A 20605-nucleotide genomic window follows, 5' to 3' on the forward strand; every position below is an offset into this window, starting at 1 on the left:
TTGCTGTTTTCCATCATTTTCTTCAGTTATATACTTGGAATCAGAGTTGAAAAAATAGCAGAGGCCATGGATAACAGGTTTGAGAACAAGAAAATGGGAGTGTAGAAGACCCCTTGATGGAACGGTGGAGAAGCAAATAGAGCACAAAGAGGGTGTCAAGGATACAAGTGGCTACTAAAATTTAACCTGCATGAATTCAGAAAGAAAGACAAGTTAATTGGGCTCCTTCTGGACATCATTTCTGTAGCCATCATTTTATGAAAACATGCTATATAACTAATATATGTAAGGTGTCCCTGAATTTTCAAGGGGGAAACTATCGGTTAACTCGAGGACTAATTCAATCACTAAAACCTTAAAAACTTCACATAAACCTATTTATAGTTTCTTAAAGTATACTTTCTAAATGTATCTATTTTTAGTACAAGTACATGGAAACAAACATCCAAAATATTGCATATCCTCTGAACAGTGTCACATAATTTAGTCATGACTTAGAAAACCTTAGATTACTTGAAAAAGAATGTAATTGTGGTGGCCAAGTGGCAAATGTTCTGCAAGATTTCTGGTGAACTTGGATATTCCCTAAGTCCAGTTTTAGTAAGAATGAAACCCACCTAGTTTGACTTCAAAGGATCGGCTTTAGAATAATTTAAGAAACTGAAAAGCTGGAAAAATATTTCTGCAATAACCATAGCAACTTGGAAGAAATTCCCAAAGCATGTAGTAGCCATTTGCAATGTGCTTGGACTTGATATCTTCCTATGCTTGATGGATTTCTAGCCTGATGGGGCATGACTCCCTAGGTGAAACCCAGTCATCCCGCCTGCAAGTGCTTAAGGCTCCACTAATCACACCCAACTGTGAGAGGTGGGATGAGGAGTGAGCCATTGGAGCAGTCAGGCTCTGCCTCATGGCCATTTTGCTCACAAGCAGGGAAGGGCTGGACTATCAGGCACGGCGATGCTGCGTAAGGCAGTGTGCGCTTGTGTGCACAGTGGAGATGCTGGCAGATGTATTGAAATACACTGCAGAGGGGAGCAGCGGGTGAGGCAGGAGAGGTCTCCTGTGCCATGTGGGTAGCTCCCTGGCCGGGGATCGAACTCGTGCTGCAATGTCTGCGGACAGCTTCATAGGTTGCATCTTAACCCCTTGGGCAACCAGGCAGGTCCCAATGGTGCAGTTTTAAACCAAAACTGTTTCACGTCCAAGCCAGTAGGGCCCTCAACACACACACACACCTTATTTATCTCCAGAGCACAGAGCTGGATTTGGAGGAAGAGTGTGGATTGCGAGAGGCTTCATCACGTAGTGATTTCAAACTCAGCTCCCATCATAGGTATGCAGTGTTTAAATGAGCTCTTAGCACCAAGAATCTGTTAATCTGGCAAGTGTGTTGTTTTCTCTCCCCCAATAGAGAACACTTGCAATGTGACAGGCGGAGCAACAAGTCACTTTAGGGTTTATGGGTTATCTGGCTCTGTGCCACAGTATCCTTCCCAAAGACCCCGTGGCTGGCATGTCACCATCATACAGGACAACTATGCTGATGACATGTGCCTCAGGGACCTGGAGAGCAGGAAGGGACACACAGAATACACAGAACACACCCAAATCCAGGCTGAGGGCAGAGGTGGAGACTTTGTGATGGCCATGCTGGTGCACTCAAGGTCACCAGACCCCCAGAAACTTCAAACCTTGAGTGCACCTGCATGGCCATCACAAAGTACCTGCATCTCCTGCCATACAGAAAGAGGCACATTGCTGGTGGTTTGATGGCAATAGCTTCCACTCATTATCCCACCTCAACCTGTGGATGAGGCCCCCTGAACATGGGTGCCAGAGGAAGAGGGAGGCTTCTTGGCTAGCCTCAGCCCCAGTGCAGGTGCCTTGCCCGAATGAACAGGTTCAGCAGAGGCACCAGCTGCCTGCAGCTCATTGGGATGCTCTTGGGCAAGTTCTAATAAACCCGCTAAGATGGCTCAGGTTTCAGAAAAAAATCACAGGCAGGGAACTCTGTCTTATGAAAAGTGGCATCCAGCTCACTAAAAAGAGCTATTAGAGTCTATATTTGCATGTGAAACAACAAATGTGACCTGATCTGACCAAAATGAACTTGCTTGTGCTGATTCACTGGACTGCTAAGTCAGGCATGCACAGGAGTGGCCTTACAGTGTGGCTGTGACATGTGATGGTGACACATACATAAGCTGCAGGGTCATCACTCACACGCTCAGCAGTACCAGTCTGTGGTCAAGGCCACAGAGACCTCGGGCCATTTCCTTTTGTGAGCACATTCTGTTTTCATAGTGGAGACATGCAGTATTGCATTATTATTTTAGTTGGATGTTACTGGTAGGGTCAAGGGTGGAAGGTCAGACTGAAGTATCAGCCAGGGTCATGTATTGGTGCATAGCCAAGGAGTGCAGGGTAGCATATGTGTGTCAGGTTTTCTTGTTTTGGCACATTGTGCAAACCCTCAACACACCTGAACACACCTGGGGCACTCTGCATTTGAGTTCTGGCTCTGCAAGGTGGGGTACACAGAGTGTCGTCTTAGCTGACTTGGTGCCCAGAATACAGGCATCTGATCAGAGTACAGATCATCAGGTTTAATAATAACATAGGAGATAAATAAGCACTCTGAGGAGGGAAAGCTATGAGGGACCTTGTTTGCTGGGGAGTGTGGGGGCAGGAGGTTGAGAGACCGGTCAGAGATAATACAAGTGGCCGTCATGGGAAGGGGCTGTATACCGTGTTCTTCAGAGTACTTGACAGGGAGGAGGTGGCAATGGGACTTCCTTACTAGGCCAGTTCCATGTCTTGGTGTTAAACTTTGCTTCTGGAAGGTAAGCCTCAAAGCCTGTTTTTCCCATCCAAATAACCTCTTAATAAATGCCTTTTGTGCTTATTAGCAAGTCAGAGTCAGCTTTTCTTGCTTAAAATTAGGCGGCATACCTAGGGTGAGAGCATGCATTTAGAGAAGTGAGGACTTAAAATCCCTAAATCACGAGGTGTTGTGAACAGTTACCTCAATCAACACAATATAAAAGTAGGAACTCAATCTGAAGAATATATAGTGTCAAATGGACCAACAATCTGCCAAATGTTTATAGGATCTTAATCTTAGATTAATCTCATATTCATTGGTAAAAAGGATACAGTGATACACATTAGTTCTTAATGGTTAAGTTGATGTGACCATTCAGACTGTGTATAAAACTGAGGACTATGGAATTGCAAGCATGGAGTATGAACTCCAGTGAGGAGGGAAATGAATGAAAAGTCACTAGGAAAAGAATACAGCATGACAATAAGTATTTTTAAAGAGAGAAAGAAGACAGGTACAGTGGCACATCAATTCCAGAGAAGGAGAGGAGGTGCTGGCAAAATGATTGCCTTGATCATCCACTTAGTAATTTTTGTTTAAAAAACTAACAAAAGTAGCCTAACAACTCAGTGCACGGCTGAGTCAGGCATGTGAAGCAGCCATAATCTTGTGGATTTCATTCAACAATGATAGGATAATAAATGACATATCCTTTGGTCTGTCATAAATGTGAGTCTGCACATGTTAAACACCTGGTCCTCCTTTAGGGAGTGAGCACAGAGCTTCCAGGGCAAGGCGGGAGCACTGAGAGGTCATGTCAGTGCACATGAATCAGCAGTGAACAGAATGTCAAGAGGTTTTCTCTGTTTTCGTATGAAAAGAAAAATACCGCATCTCTTAGAAAATGATTTTTTCATGATGTTTCCAAGGCACTATTAGTTTCAAACCAAATTGTTATTTTTGCTATTGAAAGAATTGATGGCCGAGGAGATACATGTGAAGGACAACAGCTATACAATAAGTCAAGAAGATTAGGTTTTAAAACTACCAAGTGTCTTTTAGTAATAATACCATCTCTTTTCTACTGAAAGTTAGAGATTTTGATAGTGAAAAGAAACAGTCATTTTTAAAATATAGCACATGGAAAATTACTTGTTTCCTAACTATGTATTAAAACATGTCAAGTGGGGAACAACAGATAGCATAAATATTCGATGCTTTAAAGACCCTCAAGCTCTTATGACATCAGCCTATATGTAGTTTCTATAGCTTAAAATACACAACAGGACGTTGTTATATTTCTAAGTGGTTTACAAGAAACTTGTAATAATCAGTGAAGAACCTGAAATATCATAGTTTAATCGTTGCCTCTTTCTTATAAATGATGATAATTTCTTCTTTATCTAGCAAGATGGAATTAAACACTAAAGAGAAGTAACAGACTGGAATACTGGGGTTATACTGCTTAGCTTCAGGCTAAAGAGAATAAAAATAAGTTTTTGGGGGCCTCCCTGGTGGCGCAAGGGGTTAAGCACAGCACTATGAAGCAGTCCGCAGCCTCAGAAGCATGAGTTCGATCCCCGGCCTGCCAGGGAGATTCCCACATGGAGAAGCAGACCTCTCCTGTCTCACCCGCTGCTCCCCTCAGCAGTGTATTTCAGTAGGTCTGCCTGTTCTATTCCCCACTCTGTTTCTGGTGAATCCTCCCACCCTCCCATCCCATCCCCCGCATCTTCTGGCCTGTACCCCTGTTCTTGTAGGCATAAATAAATAAATCTTTAAAAAATAAGTTTTCAGGAGAAACAATCTCCAAGCCAACATACCTTCAAATTTAACAAAATGGGTGGTTTTCAAACAGTATGTTGGGAGCATGACTCAGTTTTCTTAATTTGCTACCTGAAAAACTTTATAATAGTGACAATACATTTTGAAGGACTAAAGTAACTCTGACATATTACTTTTGTTCTATTTTGTGTTTTTAATTCCTAGAGGAAGTGTTTTAAGGGAATTTGGCATTAGCCTGTCTGTCATTAGAAATGTGCACAAATTCCAAGGACACACCTCGCCAATTTATGTGAGAATGGAGAGAACAGGCTAAGGCGCTGTGCTTTTAAACACTGGTGTTAATGGGTTAGTCTAGACAAAGGACAGATAACACTACTGAGGACAGTAACTAGACTGGGTTCAAAAACAAACTATGGTTCACTTGTCACTGACACCAGTGAGCTTGAGGCAGTTTTAACTTAATAGCCTCAACTTATGTTTCAGTTTTTGTAGAAACCTTATTTTAAGATTTTGTCACTCTTTTGCCACCATGTAATATGGTCAGGACAACTAGGAAAACACCAAACCTTCAAACTCTGCAAGAATGAAATACTATTTGAATCCTCTAAATGAATAGTCTGTTAGGGTATTCTAAGGTGCATAGTAGGTGAAAGGCTAATTAAAATAATTTATAAATTGCATTTGATACATAATTTCAGAACCCAACTGAGGAGTGTGTGTGTGGGGGGGGGGACATGTGTGTGCACATGTGATCCATGTCTTCTGATTTTTCTATTAATCTGGATGGAGCTAATTGACCCAACTTAACTAGATTGGAGACTATTCGTATGAAAGGTATATTAAAAGACTGATAGTACAGACACCAATAACCCTAACATGGAAAATCATGTGTAAAGTAAATCATCCAACCAAACCTGAAGAGTTACCAAGGAATCTCCTCATGTGGTTTGCAAGCAGACAGAACTAAGTCTGTGTACTAACTCTTCATTCTAACCCGGGTAGTTATCTAATGTCACTGAGTCTCCAGCATCTATAAGTACTTTTTGTTTTGAGGTTTCAGTGAGACAGTATAAATAAGGCCGTCTCCATTATCTCTGAGAAAGACTTGACACTCAATAAATAGTTGTGTTCTTTTCTGATATAGAACATTTCTGTAAGTTAGATTACACTTAAACATTAACAAATTAAACATTTCTCAGTATTCTTTTAGCATAGGGGTCATATTTAGATGTTTTTTGGGTTCCTATATTGCTAAATTCGCACGGTAAGTAACTTTTCTTGAATTGAACCAGCTCAGATCTTTCAAACTCTTCTCGTCATATCATCAGTGGTTCACTCTGGAAACTCTGATTTCCATGAAAATATCAACATCTTTTGATACAGTATAGTTAAAGTGAAGACTAGGGTGGTGATGTCCTAGTGACCATGGCCAATGATCAAAACTGATAATTTGTCTTTGATGATTTGGTTTTCATTTGAATCAGTTCTTATCACAGCTCAATTTTAAGGACATGTAATGTACTAGTGGAGAAAAGTTATCTGAGTATTTACCAACAAATAAATCTCGCACCGTATGATTCAAGAAGTGACTGAACAGTTACTTAGATGAATGTTTTCAATTATTACATAAAAACAGAATAAACACTCTTAAGATACCAAATGATCCCAAAGGAAGTATTTACACTTACTTTACTTTTAAAAATTTTGTTTAGATGTAAACAAAAATGCTACCCCAAAAACAAGTTTCAAAGGTACATTTGTTGCTGTACCAAACTAGTTTTTGTGTGCACGTGCACAAAGTTTCATTTTCATTTTAAATTGGAACATGTGTTGTATTCCCTGAAACAGGAATAATGGGATTTAATCTAAGCAGTAAGCTCTGTCTACAGTATCTTCTTAAATATCCCTCTGTTGAAATAGAAATGATCAACAGATGCTGATCAATAGTCTGTGACTGGTTATGTGTTAGTAAGTTCTCTCCAGCTTATTCTTATACAGATGAATTCAGCAAAATAAGAAAGAGGATCAAGTGGACTGTTAAAATATGAAATGGAAGACAGCAAAAAGTTTGATTTCAAATAATGCGTCTTCTGTGTTTCACAAATGATAGTGTATCTCGTTAAGCTCAGATAAAATATATTGAATTCACAAATGTAGCGTGTAATTGAAGTTTTCAAAGAAGAATATAAGAGACAAATAGTGAATGTTTAGATCACACCTATATAAACTTAAAAAAACTAAAACCTAGTCACCTCAGAGTCTTCACTAGCCCCTTCTGAAACATATTTTTTATTTCTTAAATTTAGAGAGGATGACAAATTTATTACCTAGTGAAAAATCATTTGCCAAAATGACTTGTACTGGTTATTTCTAAATCCAAATATCATTCTGTGTGTTATTATCATTCTGTGTGCCACTTAAATGATATCCAAATATCATTCTGTGTGCCACTTAAAATGGGTGAAATTTTACAAATTTGAAAGGTAAATTTTTGGTGGTTTGAATGAAAATAAGGTTGGGGGAAGCAAAGTAAATGCACTTTGGCACACTTAATGACGTACAACTGAAAAAGAAAGCACAGATGACAAACAGCAGGGTGTGTTACTCCTTTTACTATGCCTTGGGGAGATAAAACATTCTAATATGACATCCAAATCAAAATGACAAGGGCAGATGCCCAGTTGCCACTGAGCTGCTTCCTACTTGGGCCACTCTGCAGCCCGCCCAGGATGAGCAGGAGCAAAGCTCACTGAGTGGAACAGAACGGGGCAGGAGCTGGGGACACCAGGAAAGTGCCACCTCTCTACACAAATGTGTACCTTATGTGTAAAATAACTGATGAGATGTGACTGATTTATACCAAGAGCCCCTCACAAGATTCATCAATTTTCAAGGTAAATGTCACTCAAAGTCCTAAAGGATCTTAAAATCCTAAGACAGTAGAGCTCAACTAGTCCAATGTTCACATTATCAAGATGAGACAAGTAAGGCACCACAAGGCATTAAATTACTTGTCTTGAATTTGTGTTTAATTTAAGTAACTGTAGAACTGATGGGAAACTAGAGTTCATTTGGTCAAATAGTGCCTTTTAATAAATATTTTGAGATGCAAGCATTCAGTGATATTGGAGCAAAACTGGATTAGATGTGTCCTTTTATAATTAAGAAATGCTGACAATGCTTAACCACAAAAGCTTTGAAATAAAGATAATTGCTCCTTACTCCTCTTTAAAGATCTAAATTAAAAGGATCCTCTAAAGTGAAGATTATTTTCCTGGAGGTGATTTAGAAAACACAGGCCATAATTCTGGTACTTAAGAGGAAAAAAAAATAATCTTTTATTACATTTGGATGAGATTTTATTTTTTAGGAATCACTGCTTGGCTGTGAGTCGTTGTTGCTCGCTGTTATTCACACTTCCTCCCTCATAGCAAGCTCATGTGTAACAGGCTTAACTTGTGGGATGGGTTGGAACACTTCATTCTAATCCAAGGGCCAAAGGTCATTATAAACCACAAATTCTTCCTCCCTAGGGAAGTGTAAAGGGATGTGGTCTTTCTCTTCTTGTTTTTTAATAATCTCCATTAATCTAAAATAGAGTTTATGGCATTAATGACCAGATATATTATAATACCTTATCTGGCAATTACTATCAAAAGAGTAATCTTTTCTGGAATAGCACTGGGAGACATTTCAATTGTCTAGTTAGTGAGGTATAAACAAACAATAAATATTTTGAAGGACTGACAGCAAGAAGATTTCCCCACGAGATGATTTTGATGACCTAGAACAGGGGGTGACACTTTTCTGTGAAGGGCCAGATAGAAACATTTTAGGTTATGTGGACCCACCGGTCTCTCCCAGCTACTCAATTCTGCTGGTGCACATGAAATCAGCCAAATAACAATCCATCAGAGATTGGATATGGTTGTATGTTTCCATAAAACTTATTTACAGAAGCAAACAGCCAGCTGGATTTGACCCCTGGGTCCATAGCTTGCAACACATTGTCTAGAATTTATTATCATTCAAGGTAATTTGACAATAAAATTTTAATTTTTTATTAAAAAAATGGTATGGCTTCCCAATGTAAAATCACTATACTTGCAGGTACCTAGCTGGTTCTCAAGCAAACTTAAATATAGTTTAAAATCTTTTTAGGACTTACTGTTACTTCTCTTGTACACAGTACACTTTATTTGACATATTAGTCTCTATTACACACATTATTGTGGAGGTTTTTAAATTAAAAAATCACAAATTCGGAAACTTTGAGACATGAAGCTGCAAAATATTAGCATTTCAGTTAAACACGACATTTGTGAATTCAATGTATTTTATCTGAACTTAAAGAGATATATTATCATTTATGAAACATAGAAGACCCATTATTAATTTGAACTTTTTTTCTGGTCTTATTTGAGTATTTTCATATTTGGATATTATTATGACTTAGCCTAATGGTATGAGTACTATGTATCCAACTTAGTAAATAATTTAGGATGCAAAATGAGTGTGAATTATGATTCACTTATTAGCACATCTTTTTTATGATCAGATGAACAGAGGGTATTTAGAAAATTTAGTGACATTCTATTGATTTGATGCAAAAGGACTGGTAAATGACATTTAAAAGTAAAATTTTTCTCAGTATATATATATATATATATTATATATATATATATATTAAAGATTTAGTTATGCATACAATAGCTGGGGTACAGGCCAGATGCGGGGGTTGGGAGTACAGGCCAGAGACAGAGTGGGGAACAGAACAGGCAGACTGACTGAAATACACTGCTGAGGGGAGCAGCGGGAGAGACAGGAGAGGTCTGCTTCACCATGTGGTGGCTCCCTGGCTGGCCGGGGATCTCACTCTTGCTGCAGAGGCTGTAGATTTCTTCATAGTGCAGTGTTTAACCCCTTACACCATCAGGGAGGCCCCTTTCTCAGTATATTTTAATTTTAATTCTAGTATAATCCTAATTCTAATTATGTGTATACTTCTAGCACTGAAAAGGATTAGATAACTTACTAAAAAACTTGTAGATGCAGAGAGGTGACTTATGATTCCATTGTATTTTATATTACAGGATAAATTGTAAATTATTTTTCATTTATGTGTTTCCCTTTTAAAAATAAACTGAAAGAGAAGAAGTAGGGGGAACACAGTCCTCATTTCAGTCCCTTAGTGATTAGTAAGGGTAAGATGATGTCAAAGGAAAGACTGATTAGGACAAAAGACATGAAGACAGGAACTAACACATTACACTTCTTACAAAGATTTTTTAAAACTTCAAGAGGGAAGGTTTCCTCACAGACTGGAATATAAGCCCATTTGGAACCAAGGTCTGTTGGGCTGTTGAGGTGTCTGATGTTGAAAATCTCAAGTTGACTCTCTAGTTAAAAAAGCTGGAGAGGAGAAAGGAAAATTTTTGTTCTGGAAAAGTGTTCTTGTCTGATGCAAATAGAAACCCATTTCACAAAGGAAGGAGATGAGCTGTCCTAATTTAGTCTTTTGGAAGGAAACAAGAAGATTATGAATTTCTTTAAAAAATCGTTTTCTTTTCTAAATATTGTACTTAAAAGCTATGAGGTAGCTTAAGTTTTTGTGAAAAATTTTGAAGCTCAAAGATATTCATAAAAACTAATATGAAACACTGAAATTCAGAAGAGATTATTGTGAATCTTAATTTTTAAAGTTATATTAAAAAATCTATTCGTTGATACTTTTATTTCAGATATTTCAACCATTTGACATCTTAATGGTTTTTTCTGTTTGGGGAAAGAGAATCAAATATTAAAAGTATCTGTTAATATGTGTTGTTTAAAAAATTCCCAAATCCCAATGGGGAAGCAGTGAGATTCCAATTAGTATAAGGATCAAATCAGTTGTAATTTTCTGTGCATCTAGTAACAAGTGTGTAACCTTTCATATCACACTGTGAACTTCAAAAGAAATAGAAGGCCAAATATTAGTCTGAACAGCACAGTTTCAATTAGCAAAAATAATGCTACTAGGAATTGAGGGGTTTTCTAATAATACAGTGAAAGTGACAGTGATCACAGCAGATGTTTGAGTCCTCATCTAAGGGTTCTGAGTTAGTGCATGTGTGACCTCACCACAGCTCTAATAAGCTAGGTATTAAATTTCCTTCCTTCCTAACATCTCTATAATCATCTCAGTCATTATAAATTCTAGATAGGAGGTTGAAAATGATGGCCCATGTGTCAATCCAGCTTGCCAGTCAATCCACTTTACACATTTCTTATAGTGGCTATGTGACTCTTCATTATGGAAAAGCAATATGATTTCATGTTTTTTAAAGAAAAATCTTCCATTTTGATCAAAGATAATACACTGAATGGGTTTTCTTTATTATATAACCTCTTGTCTAGATTTGAGCTCAAATAAGGATTGCCCATCTATTGTTAAGAAAACTAGATACAAAAGGCAAACCCAGGAAACGTGGTAAATTTACTTCAAGTCTGTGGTTTTATCTACTGCAATTCCTGAATATAAGTGAAAGCCTTGTGATACCCTTGCCATGACTACTTTCAAACCAGTATGTTTAAAAATAAGCTTTTTGGGTCTACATAGGGAAATGGGAGTTTTCTGAGACTATATCACTTCCTGAAAAGTCAACTATTTTGGGCTCTGAATTTTCTCTTTAGAAGATGAGGTACCTATCAGGAATTTGGGAAAAACTGTTTAAAAGTAGCAATTCAGAGACATACTATGGGGGAGGGGGAGGAGAAGGGAGTAGGATCAAAACAAGGTTGGGAAGAGCACAAGGGACCCTAGTGATAGTTCATGGTGAATGGGTGGTGGGAATTTTACAGGGACTATAACCAAGATGAAAATGCGTACATTGTAAAAAATGAAACATGATGTAAAAAATATGTAAAATAATTAAAAATAAGTAAATAAATATAAAAGCAGGTTGAGATAAGATGTACAAAAAATTAAAGCTCACTCAGAATGCTTCTGTGAGTAGTTAATTCATCAGAAAAGCCTACTTAGCAATATTTTACTCTGCTGGTAAAATTTTCCTTTGTCAAAACCTAGTGATAACTATTGAGTAAAGAGCATTTTCTTTTTATCATAACAAACTTGATTTCAACTTTTAAGAGTGTAAGACTAGGGCCTCCCCTGGTGGCACAGCAGTTGAGCGCTGGGCTGCGAAGCTGCCTGCAGCCTCTGCAATGCAGGTTCAACCCCAGGCTGCCGGCGAGGGTCCCCCATGAAGCGACAGACCTCTTCTGTCTAGCCCGCTGCTCCCCTCAGCAGTGTATTTTGTCAGTCTGCCTGTTCTGTTCCCTGCTCTGGCTCTGGTGAATTCTCTCACCCTCCCGCACTTCTGACTATACCCAATGCTTGTATAAATAAATAAAATAAATCTTAAAAAAAAAAGTATAAGACTAAAGTGGTGTGATGAGCTTTTGCTCCATATCTAGCCTTATGCTTATACATATATATTTTAAAGATTTATTTATGCATACAAGAGCTGGGGTGTAAGCCAAAGATGTGGGGGGTGAGAGGATTCACCAGAGACAGAGTGGGGAGCAGAACAGGCAGATCTACTGAAATCACTGCTGAGGGGAGTAGCAGGTGAGACAGGAGAGGTCTGCTGTGCCATGTGGGTCAGCAACCTGGCTAGGGATCGAACTCATGCTGCAGTAGCTGTGGATAGCTTCATAGTGCTGCATCTTAACCCCTTGTGCCACCAGGGAGGCCCCATTATGCTTATATTTTTATTATATGCTCCATCATAACATATATGGCAAAACATTTACTGTTTATATCTTATCAAATTTATATAATACTAGTACATACAATATTTTTATATAATATGAAAATATTATGATTCTGAGATGCTACATTAAATATAAAACACTGAAAAAATTTGCTCTATAATTTATTATATAACACAATCTATTCTAGAGATTACATTAAACATCTCAAATGTTTCTTTTTTGGGATTGTACTTAAGAAAACATGTTTTGCTGAAAACACTATAAATCAAGTTTGACTCATTAATCCAGTCATTGTTCACAATTAATAAAACCACATTGTACTGAGATGACATTTATTCTGTAAAGTCTCAAAAATATGCAACCCAAACTCTGACAAGAATATTCTGGAATAAATTTCTGAAATGAATTCCATGAGAATCACAGTGGTAACACCAAATCTAAAGGGCACATACAAAAAAATTAATAAATGCCAAAAAAAAAATTCTAGAACTGTCTACTTTTTTCATGAGTGTAAAGTGGAAAATGCTAAGAATCTGGTAAGAAATTATTCATGTGCTTTTTTGTTGGCATGGGATTTATGTTTATAGACATATCTATTACAATATGTAAGATAGCAGAGAAATCTTAGGTGGAGATTCCTAAATTAGATGACATGGGACATTTAAATATTTGAAAATGCCATGTGACTGTCTGAGAGCACAAATGAAAGCCCTCCTGGGGACACTCACCCTTTTCTGTTCTTTTACATACTCTATCAATTCGTCTCTTGTTCTTTTCACTGCCTCTTCCACAGCCTTTTCACTTCGCTTCTGTTCTTCTATTATTGCTGCCTTAACAGTTTCCTGTCGTGGAAGGAGGAGAAAAGTGAAGGAGAATGCATTATAACATATTTCTGTCCATCTTCTAGAAACTAAAAATCCTCTTCAGTGGCCTGGGCCATCTGTCCAAAGTGTACCTTTATTTATTATTTTTTAATTTTATATATTTTTTTACATCATTTTTCATTTTTGCACAATGTATGGAATACGGGCTTACAAAATCTTTGGGGATCTGTCAGAGATTTGAGAATTCTTTTCTAGACTGAGTGAAAGGGAAAACAGATGGAATAAGCCATTCACTGCAGGGAGCGCCTGGAAGACGGCAATGGCTTCCTTAGCAAGTGATGTTTACTTGACTGATTGCCTTCCTGTACTATGACTAGCCACATGCAACTTCCAACTTGTGTTTATTCTTCCAAGAACACCCTAACACTCTAGCTGTTTTATTCACATTTAATTTTCCCATCATACAATAATCAAGTGTGGTCTGAGTGGTAAGATTTACAGCTAGTTTGGTCCTTCTGCCAGGTTAAGATGTTGAGAGCTGGACACCAAGACTAAGTAAAGTGAAAATTCCGCCCTGTGTGCTAATATTTGAAATGAAAAATGTAGGGAGAGAAATGTCCTCTCCGTCTTCTGAAACAGTAACTTAGGTATCCAAGAGATTTCAGAATTTAAGATAAAGAGAAAGGAGGTTAGAATTCTGAAGAATGTAAAACTTCTCAAAAAGTAGTACTATTTTCTTCTAACGCAGCCTATCTCAGGCTGGAATGCATGCCATGCTTCTTTAACTTCATCTGTCTATGTAGGTCCTTTTGTTTGGACAGGCAATTAGTAAGCAAGTATCTTCACATTTCTTAGAGGAGTATTTCCTTCATTTTCTTATTCTTGAGGAGTCTCTGTAGTATGTTTTCATTTAGCTTTTCCCCATTAATTTTAGATGTGTTTATGCAAACCAGAAAATACGAAATTAGTTTTCTATTCTGAATATATCTAGTTTATTTTTTAAATAAGTACAGAAAAGTATGAGAGTAAAACAATACACACAAAAAAACACATGTAGAATTTACTACTATGTTCTTTGGTTAACATTTTGGGGAAGGTTGAGTGTTTATTTTACCTGCTCAGTCCCTACCTTTTAGGATCCTGCTTCCCTCTCTTTTGAGCTGACAAAGAACCATTTACAAACAAAAACTTTCCTTTAGTTTTCTCCTCCTTGGTTGGGTGACAGTGAGGGTTGTGAAATCATCCTGAACTCCTTGTCAATAAACAAATCCTTTTGACTGTGATATAAAAGTAAACTTTAAGTCTTCCCTTTCAAACCTGACCAAATTTTGAACTAACTGGAGACCATTAATGGCTTTTATGTGCTTGTAGGCAAGTGCTGTGAAATCTGCCTGATGTTTTGTTGACTTGCATGAAAGAACGGCATTGTCCTATGAGTCAGAAGAATTAAAATAGAACATATACCTCACAAGCAATGAAGATCTGGCACCAATGAGTGTATTCAAATAGGAAAACTTGAAAGGGTATTTTCCAGAATGCTTAATAATGGCCACACCACTCACTGAGATAAACAGTTTAGAGAAAAAAGCATCTATTTTATGTTTTGCTTGTTTGTTAAAATATCAGTAACATTTTTCATCATGTCCTAAGCATTTTTATCCTCTAAGAATACATGTAAGAAATCATAACTAAATGATTTATCACTAGATTTTTAGATGTGGAAGATATATATATATATATATGTATGTATTTTTAAACAACAACTGAAATCACTGTATTATTACAATTAAGTAGATTATGATGGTGGACTATGGGGCTGAAAGCTTGCAGGACATTTTCTTTGAAATTTTAAAATTTTCATCGCTTCTCGGCCTTTTGGCTAAGAACAAGTGTGAAATTTTAAAATTTTCTCTTATTAAAAGTACTATTATGCTTTAATATCCATTAAATATCCCATACAGTAATCACAGAATCATGAATTAATAATGGTTTATGGTTAGTTCCTATAATTAAATTAAGGATTTTAACTACAGTTAATTTACAGGGAATAAATCTCAGCAAGCAACTCAGTTCTGGTCTGTGGGTTATATACCAGCATATCCAAATTTTTCTGGAGCAACTGTATGCCTTATTTTTTTTTTTTGTTCCTCTGCCTGGTCTATGCACATTATTGAATTACCTACTGTAGACAGAGTAGCATATGACTATGGAAATGCACCTCAGAAAATGCATTTGTGTCAGTTTTCTAATTTTTATTAAAATTTTGATCCACTCATCTATTTTGGGGCATTTAGGTTGTTTCCATCTCGGCTACTGTAAATAGTGCTGCAATAAACATAGGGGTGCACATTTCCTTTTGAATTAGTGTTTTTTTATCCTTTGGGTAGATTCCTAGGAGTGGAATTGCTTGATCATATGGTAGATCCATTTTTAGTGTTCTGAAGAACCTCCACACAGCTTTCCATAGTGGCTGGGCCAGCAGTTGTAAGAAGGTTCCTTTATCTCCATGTTCTTGCCACCATTTGTTGTTTCTGTTTTTTTAATATGGGCATTCTCATGGAGTGAGGCGGTATCTCATTGTGGTTTTGATTTGCATTTCCTTGATAACTAGTAAAGTTGACCATTTCATCATATGCCACTGGCCATTTACCCTTCTTCTTTAGAGAAGTGTCTTTTTAGTTCTTTTGCCCCTTTTTTTGATTGAGTTGGCTGTTTTTGTTGAGTTGTCTAAGTTATTTGTAGAACTTTGGTATCAGTCCCTTATCTGTCATATGGTGTGTAAATATTTTCTCCCATCCAGTAGGATGCCCCTTATTTTGATTATTTTCCTCTTTTGCTGTACAGAAGTTTTTTAGTTTGATATAATCCCAGCTGTTTATCTTCTTTGTTTTCCTTGCTTCTGGAGAAGAATCCTTAAAGATGTATCTGAGGTTTATGTCATGGAGTGTTTTCTTCTATATATTTTGTGGTGTCAGAGCTTACATTCAAGTCTTTTATCCATTTTGGGTTGATTTTTGTATATCGTGTGAGATAATAGTCTAGTTTCATTTTCTTGCATATTACAGTCCAGTTTTCCCAACACCATTTAGTGAAGAGGCTTTCCATGTTCCAGTGTATATTCTTTGCTCCTTTGTCACAGATTAGTCTACCATATATATGTGGTTTTATTTCTGAGCTTTCAATGTGATTCCATTGGTCTGTGTGTCTGTTTTTGTTCCAATACCATGCGTTTTTATTATAATGGCTTTATAGTATTGTTTGAAGTCTGGCACTGTAATGCCTCCATTCTTCTTTTGCTATTTTTTTTTTGTGGTTTCATATGATTTTCATCAATATTTGTTCTATTTCTTTGAAGAATGTCATTGAGATTTTTACTGGAATAGCATTGAATCTGTAAACTGCTTTTGGTAGGATGGCCATTTTTATGTTAATTCTTCTGATCCATTAACAGGGAATATCTGTATTTTCTATTTCTTTTAATAGTATGTTGTAGTTTTTCTTATAGAGATTTTTCATGTCCTTTGTTAGGTTTATTCCCAGGTGTTTAGTGTTTGGGGGTACAATTGTAAATGGGATGGTTTTCTTAATTTTTTCCTCTAGAGAGTGCATATAGAAAGGCTATTGATTTTTGTGTATTGATTTTGTAATCTGCTACTTTATTGAGCAGCTGCTGGTTTACTATTTTAATTAGTTTCTCTGTGGATTTTTTAGGATTCTCTCTACATATTATCATATCATCTATATATAATGATAGTTTCACTTCTTCTTTCCCTACCTGGATTCCTTTTATGTTTTTCTCTTAATTGCCCAAAGTAGGACTTCTAGTAATATATTGAAAAGCAGTGGTGAGAGTAGATAGCCTTGTCTTGTTTCACATCTTAATGGGAAGGCTTTCAGTTTTTCACCATTAAGAATGATGTTAGGTGGTATGCAGACCTCTCCTGCCACACCCTCTGCTCCACTCAGCAATGTACTTTGTCAGTCTGCCTGTTCTGTTCCCCGCTCTGGCTCTGGTGAATTCTCTCACCCTCCCGCGCTTCTGACTGTACCTAGTGCTTGTATAAATAAATCTTAAAAAAAAAAAAAGAATGATGTTAGGGTCTCCCCTGGTAGCACAAGTGGTTGAGTGCCCCGCTGTGGAGCTGTCCACAGCCTCTGCAGCACAGTTCGATCCCTGCTGGCCGGTGAGGGTCCTACATGGCGCGGCAAACCTCTCCTGTCACGCCCACTGCTCCCCTCAGCAGTGTATTTCGTCAATCTGCCTGTTCTGTTCCCTGCTCTGTCTCTGGTGAATCCCCTCACCCTCCCATGCATCTGGCCTGTACCCCGGTTCTTGTATAAATAAATAAATAAATCTTAAAAAAAAATATGTTAGTGGGCCTCCCTGGTGGCACAGGCTATTGAGCGCAGCGCTGTGAAGCTGTCAGCAACCTCTGCAGTGCTGGTTGATCCCCGCCAGCTGCGGAGCAACCCACATGGCACAGCAGACCTCTCCTGTCTCACCTGCTGCTCTCCTCAGCAGTGTATTTCAGTCATTCTGCCTATTCTGCTCCCCACTTTGTCTCTGGTGAATCCTCTCACCCTCCTGCACATCTGGCCTGTATCTCAGTTCTTGTATAAATAAATCTTTAAAAAAAAATGAATGATGTTAGCTGTGCACTTGTCATATATGGCTTCTATTATGTTAAGATATGTCTCTTTTATCCCAAGTATTTTATATATATGTGTGTGTATGTGTGTGTGTGTGTGTGTGTGTATTACATCATTGTTCAATTTTGTACAACATATGGTTTCTCCTTTCAGGTGTAATCCCCATAATATTCCCACCACTAATTCATCAGTGGACCATCACCATAGTCCCTTGTGCTCTTTGTCCCCTGTTTTGATTCTTCTATTTCTCCTCCCTTGCAGAATGTGTCTGATTGATAGCTTCCTACTAATTTTGTTTTTCTTTTTATTATTAGTTTTTTTTCCTGATCCCTTATTTGGTTCTTCTATATTCCTCTTACAAGTGAAACCATCTGATATTTTTCTTTTTCCTTCTGGCTTATTTCACTGAGCATAAAATCCTTTATCCCAAGTTTTTTGATGGCATTCACCATAAATGGAAGTGGACTTTATCAAATGCTTTCTAAGCATCTATCAATATGATTGTCTTGCCAACCCGATTTAGGTCATGGGTCTGCAAGTTGGCAGGGTTCTCCCATGCATCTGCGAGCAGCTGCTGGTCTAGTCAGACCATTCTGACTAGAATGGTCTCAGGGAGGACAGCACATTTCTCCTGACCATGGTCTTCCATTCTCCTGCAGCTTCACTCAGGAGTTTTCATATGGAGTTTAGAAAGGAAAAATGATGACCTTTTAAGACATGGACTCATAAATGATATGACATAATAAAAATTCTCAAACTCTTTTTCAGTTGTTGAAATTTCATCTCGGTATGTTCAAAAGTATCAGACATTCTGTTGTGTATCTCCTTGGAGGTGTATCCAAGCCAGATGGGTCACTCCCTTAACCTGTTACTTAACTGTCTATTGTGGGCTTTCCCTCAGTTGTGTTTATGGGGATTCGTTACATCTCCCTTGAATCCTTTCTCTAGCTTTTTAGATATTGGTGGATTCTTTTTTCCTGATTTACACCTTTGTTTTGCGACAGCAACCTCCTCCTCCAGATCCCTGAGAAAATTTACAGAGGAAATAAAATTTCTAATATCCCCTTTTATCTGAAAACTGCCCTTATTCTACTTCATATTTAATTCAGTTTGGCTAGGAATGGATTTCTAGATTAGAAGTCTGATTTTATTCTGATTCTTAGTCATTTGCTTATTTTCTTTCCCTCTGTGGTAAGTTTATACATTTTCTTTATCCTTGTGTTCAGTGATTCCATGACAATCCTAACTATAGGCCTATCCAGAAATCCATGCCCTACAATCAAGTAACTTATGTTCTTCAATTCTGAGAGGTTCACTTTCATTATAACAATAATGAATTAAACCCTACCTTCTATTTACTGTTTATTTCTCAAAATCCTATGACATAGCTAATGAACCTCAGGAGCTACTATCTGCTTCTCTGGTCTTTTCATTCCTACTTTTTAGTTCCTTGTATTTTTATACCCTTTTCTCTGGAAGACTTCTACAACTTCATCTTCTGACACCTGCTTTTTTGGGGGTAATTTTTACTATATTTTAAATTTCTAATCTTTTTGACTTAAAAAATAGCATCCTCTTCCTGTTCATGCAAAATGTTCTCTTAACTCTGAATAAATGAAGGATATTTTAGTTTTTTATATCTGGGGAGACTGTTTTATTCTCTGCTGTCAGGAGAGGTGATGGGTCCATACTTGCCTGTGTACAGAGTAGAGCACGGAAATGCTGAGTAACATATCTGAGCTTGCAGTTGTGGCTTAAGGACCGTGATCTTAACAGCAGAGTAACCTGGCTGGGTCTTTTCCTCAAGGCAATTTCTGATACCATTATACTTGACCTTTTATCGTGGGTTGCCTAGATTCCTCCCAAGGAATCTTTCAGTTTCCTATTTGGCTGTCAGCATTCAGAGAGCTGGGGTGGGGAAAATGGCGAAGGTTCTCAATAAACAGCATAAACCTTTTCACCCTGGCCTCCTCCCAACCACATTTCCTATAGCACCTCACCCCTTCCAGTGTGCATGGTGAGTTCTGGTCCAGAGATACTGTTTTCTTTTCCAGAAAAAAAAAAAAAATCCCAATTTCCTGCCAGAATTGGAAAAGATGAGTAGGGAGCTAACTGCCTAGGGTCCTCATTCCCACTTCTAAGGTGTCTTGTGCCATCACTAGCAAGCCTTCTACAGCTTCTGCAGGGTATACTGGTCTTTATGGTTGTCTCCCCTTTAGAGTAGAGTTCTGTTTCACTAGAGTTTCATTTGCAAGGGGTTTTAGCAGGGAGTAGGTAAATTCTATCTACTCTTTCTAAACTATACGTGTTAGAAAAATAAATCTGTGTTTTGAAAAAAATTTAGATTCACAGGATTCTTGCACAAATACTCCTATTAGCCTTAGTATGGCCTCCCATAATGTTAACATCTTCTAGAATATGGCACATCTGTTAGTTAACAAATTAACATCATTAAAAAATATTAAGATTTCATTAGTATTTCACCAGTTTTTCTACTAATGTCTTTTTCTTCTGTCCCAGTCCTAATCCAGGCTAAAACTGTATTTACACATCACTCTCATTAGTCTCCCCCAATCTGTAATGTTTATCACTCCTTATTATGACACACTGACACTTTGGAAGGGTAGTCTTTAAAAAAAAAAAAAAATTTGGGCCTCCCTGGTGGCGCACCAGTTGAGCACTAGGCTGCGAAGCTGCCCGCAGCCTCTGCAGCACCGGTTCGATCCCCAGTGGCCTGTGAGGGTTCCACATAGCGCGC

At 37.7% G+C, this 20605-nt stretch overlaps 1 protein-coding gene across 6 annotated transcripts in view; it reads right to left on the reverse strand.

Annotated features, from left to right (window-relative positions):
• CCDC91 (coiled-coil domain containing 91) overlaps window positions 1-20605 on the reverse strand; it is a 274863-nt gene that overhangs the window by 42051 nt on the left and 212207 nt on the right. For all 6 annotated transcript variants that reach the window (XM_054696326.1, XM_037514176.2, XM_054696328.1 and 3 more), the window contains one exon: window positions 13102-13215. In XM_054696326.1, the coding sequence (XP_054552301.1) occupies window positions 13102-13215 (114 nt within the window). The remainder of the gene's footprint in view (window positions 1-13101; window positions 13216-20605) is intronic.

This window comes from Talpa occidentalis, unplaced genomic scaffold (genome assembly GCF_014898055.3).
Source record: "Talpa occidentalis isolate TD23 unplaced genomic scaffold, MPIMG_talOcc4v2.1 talOcc4.16, whole genome shotgun sequence".
Lineage (NCBI taxonomy): Eukaryota > Metazoa > Chordata > Mammalia > Eulipotyphla > Talpidae > Talpa > Talpa occidentalis.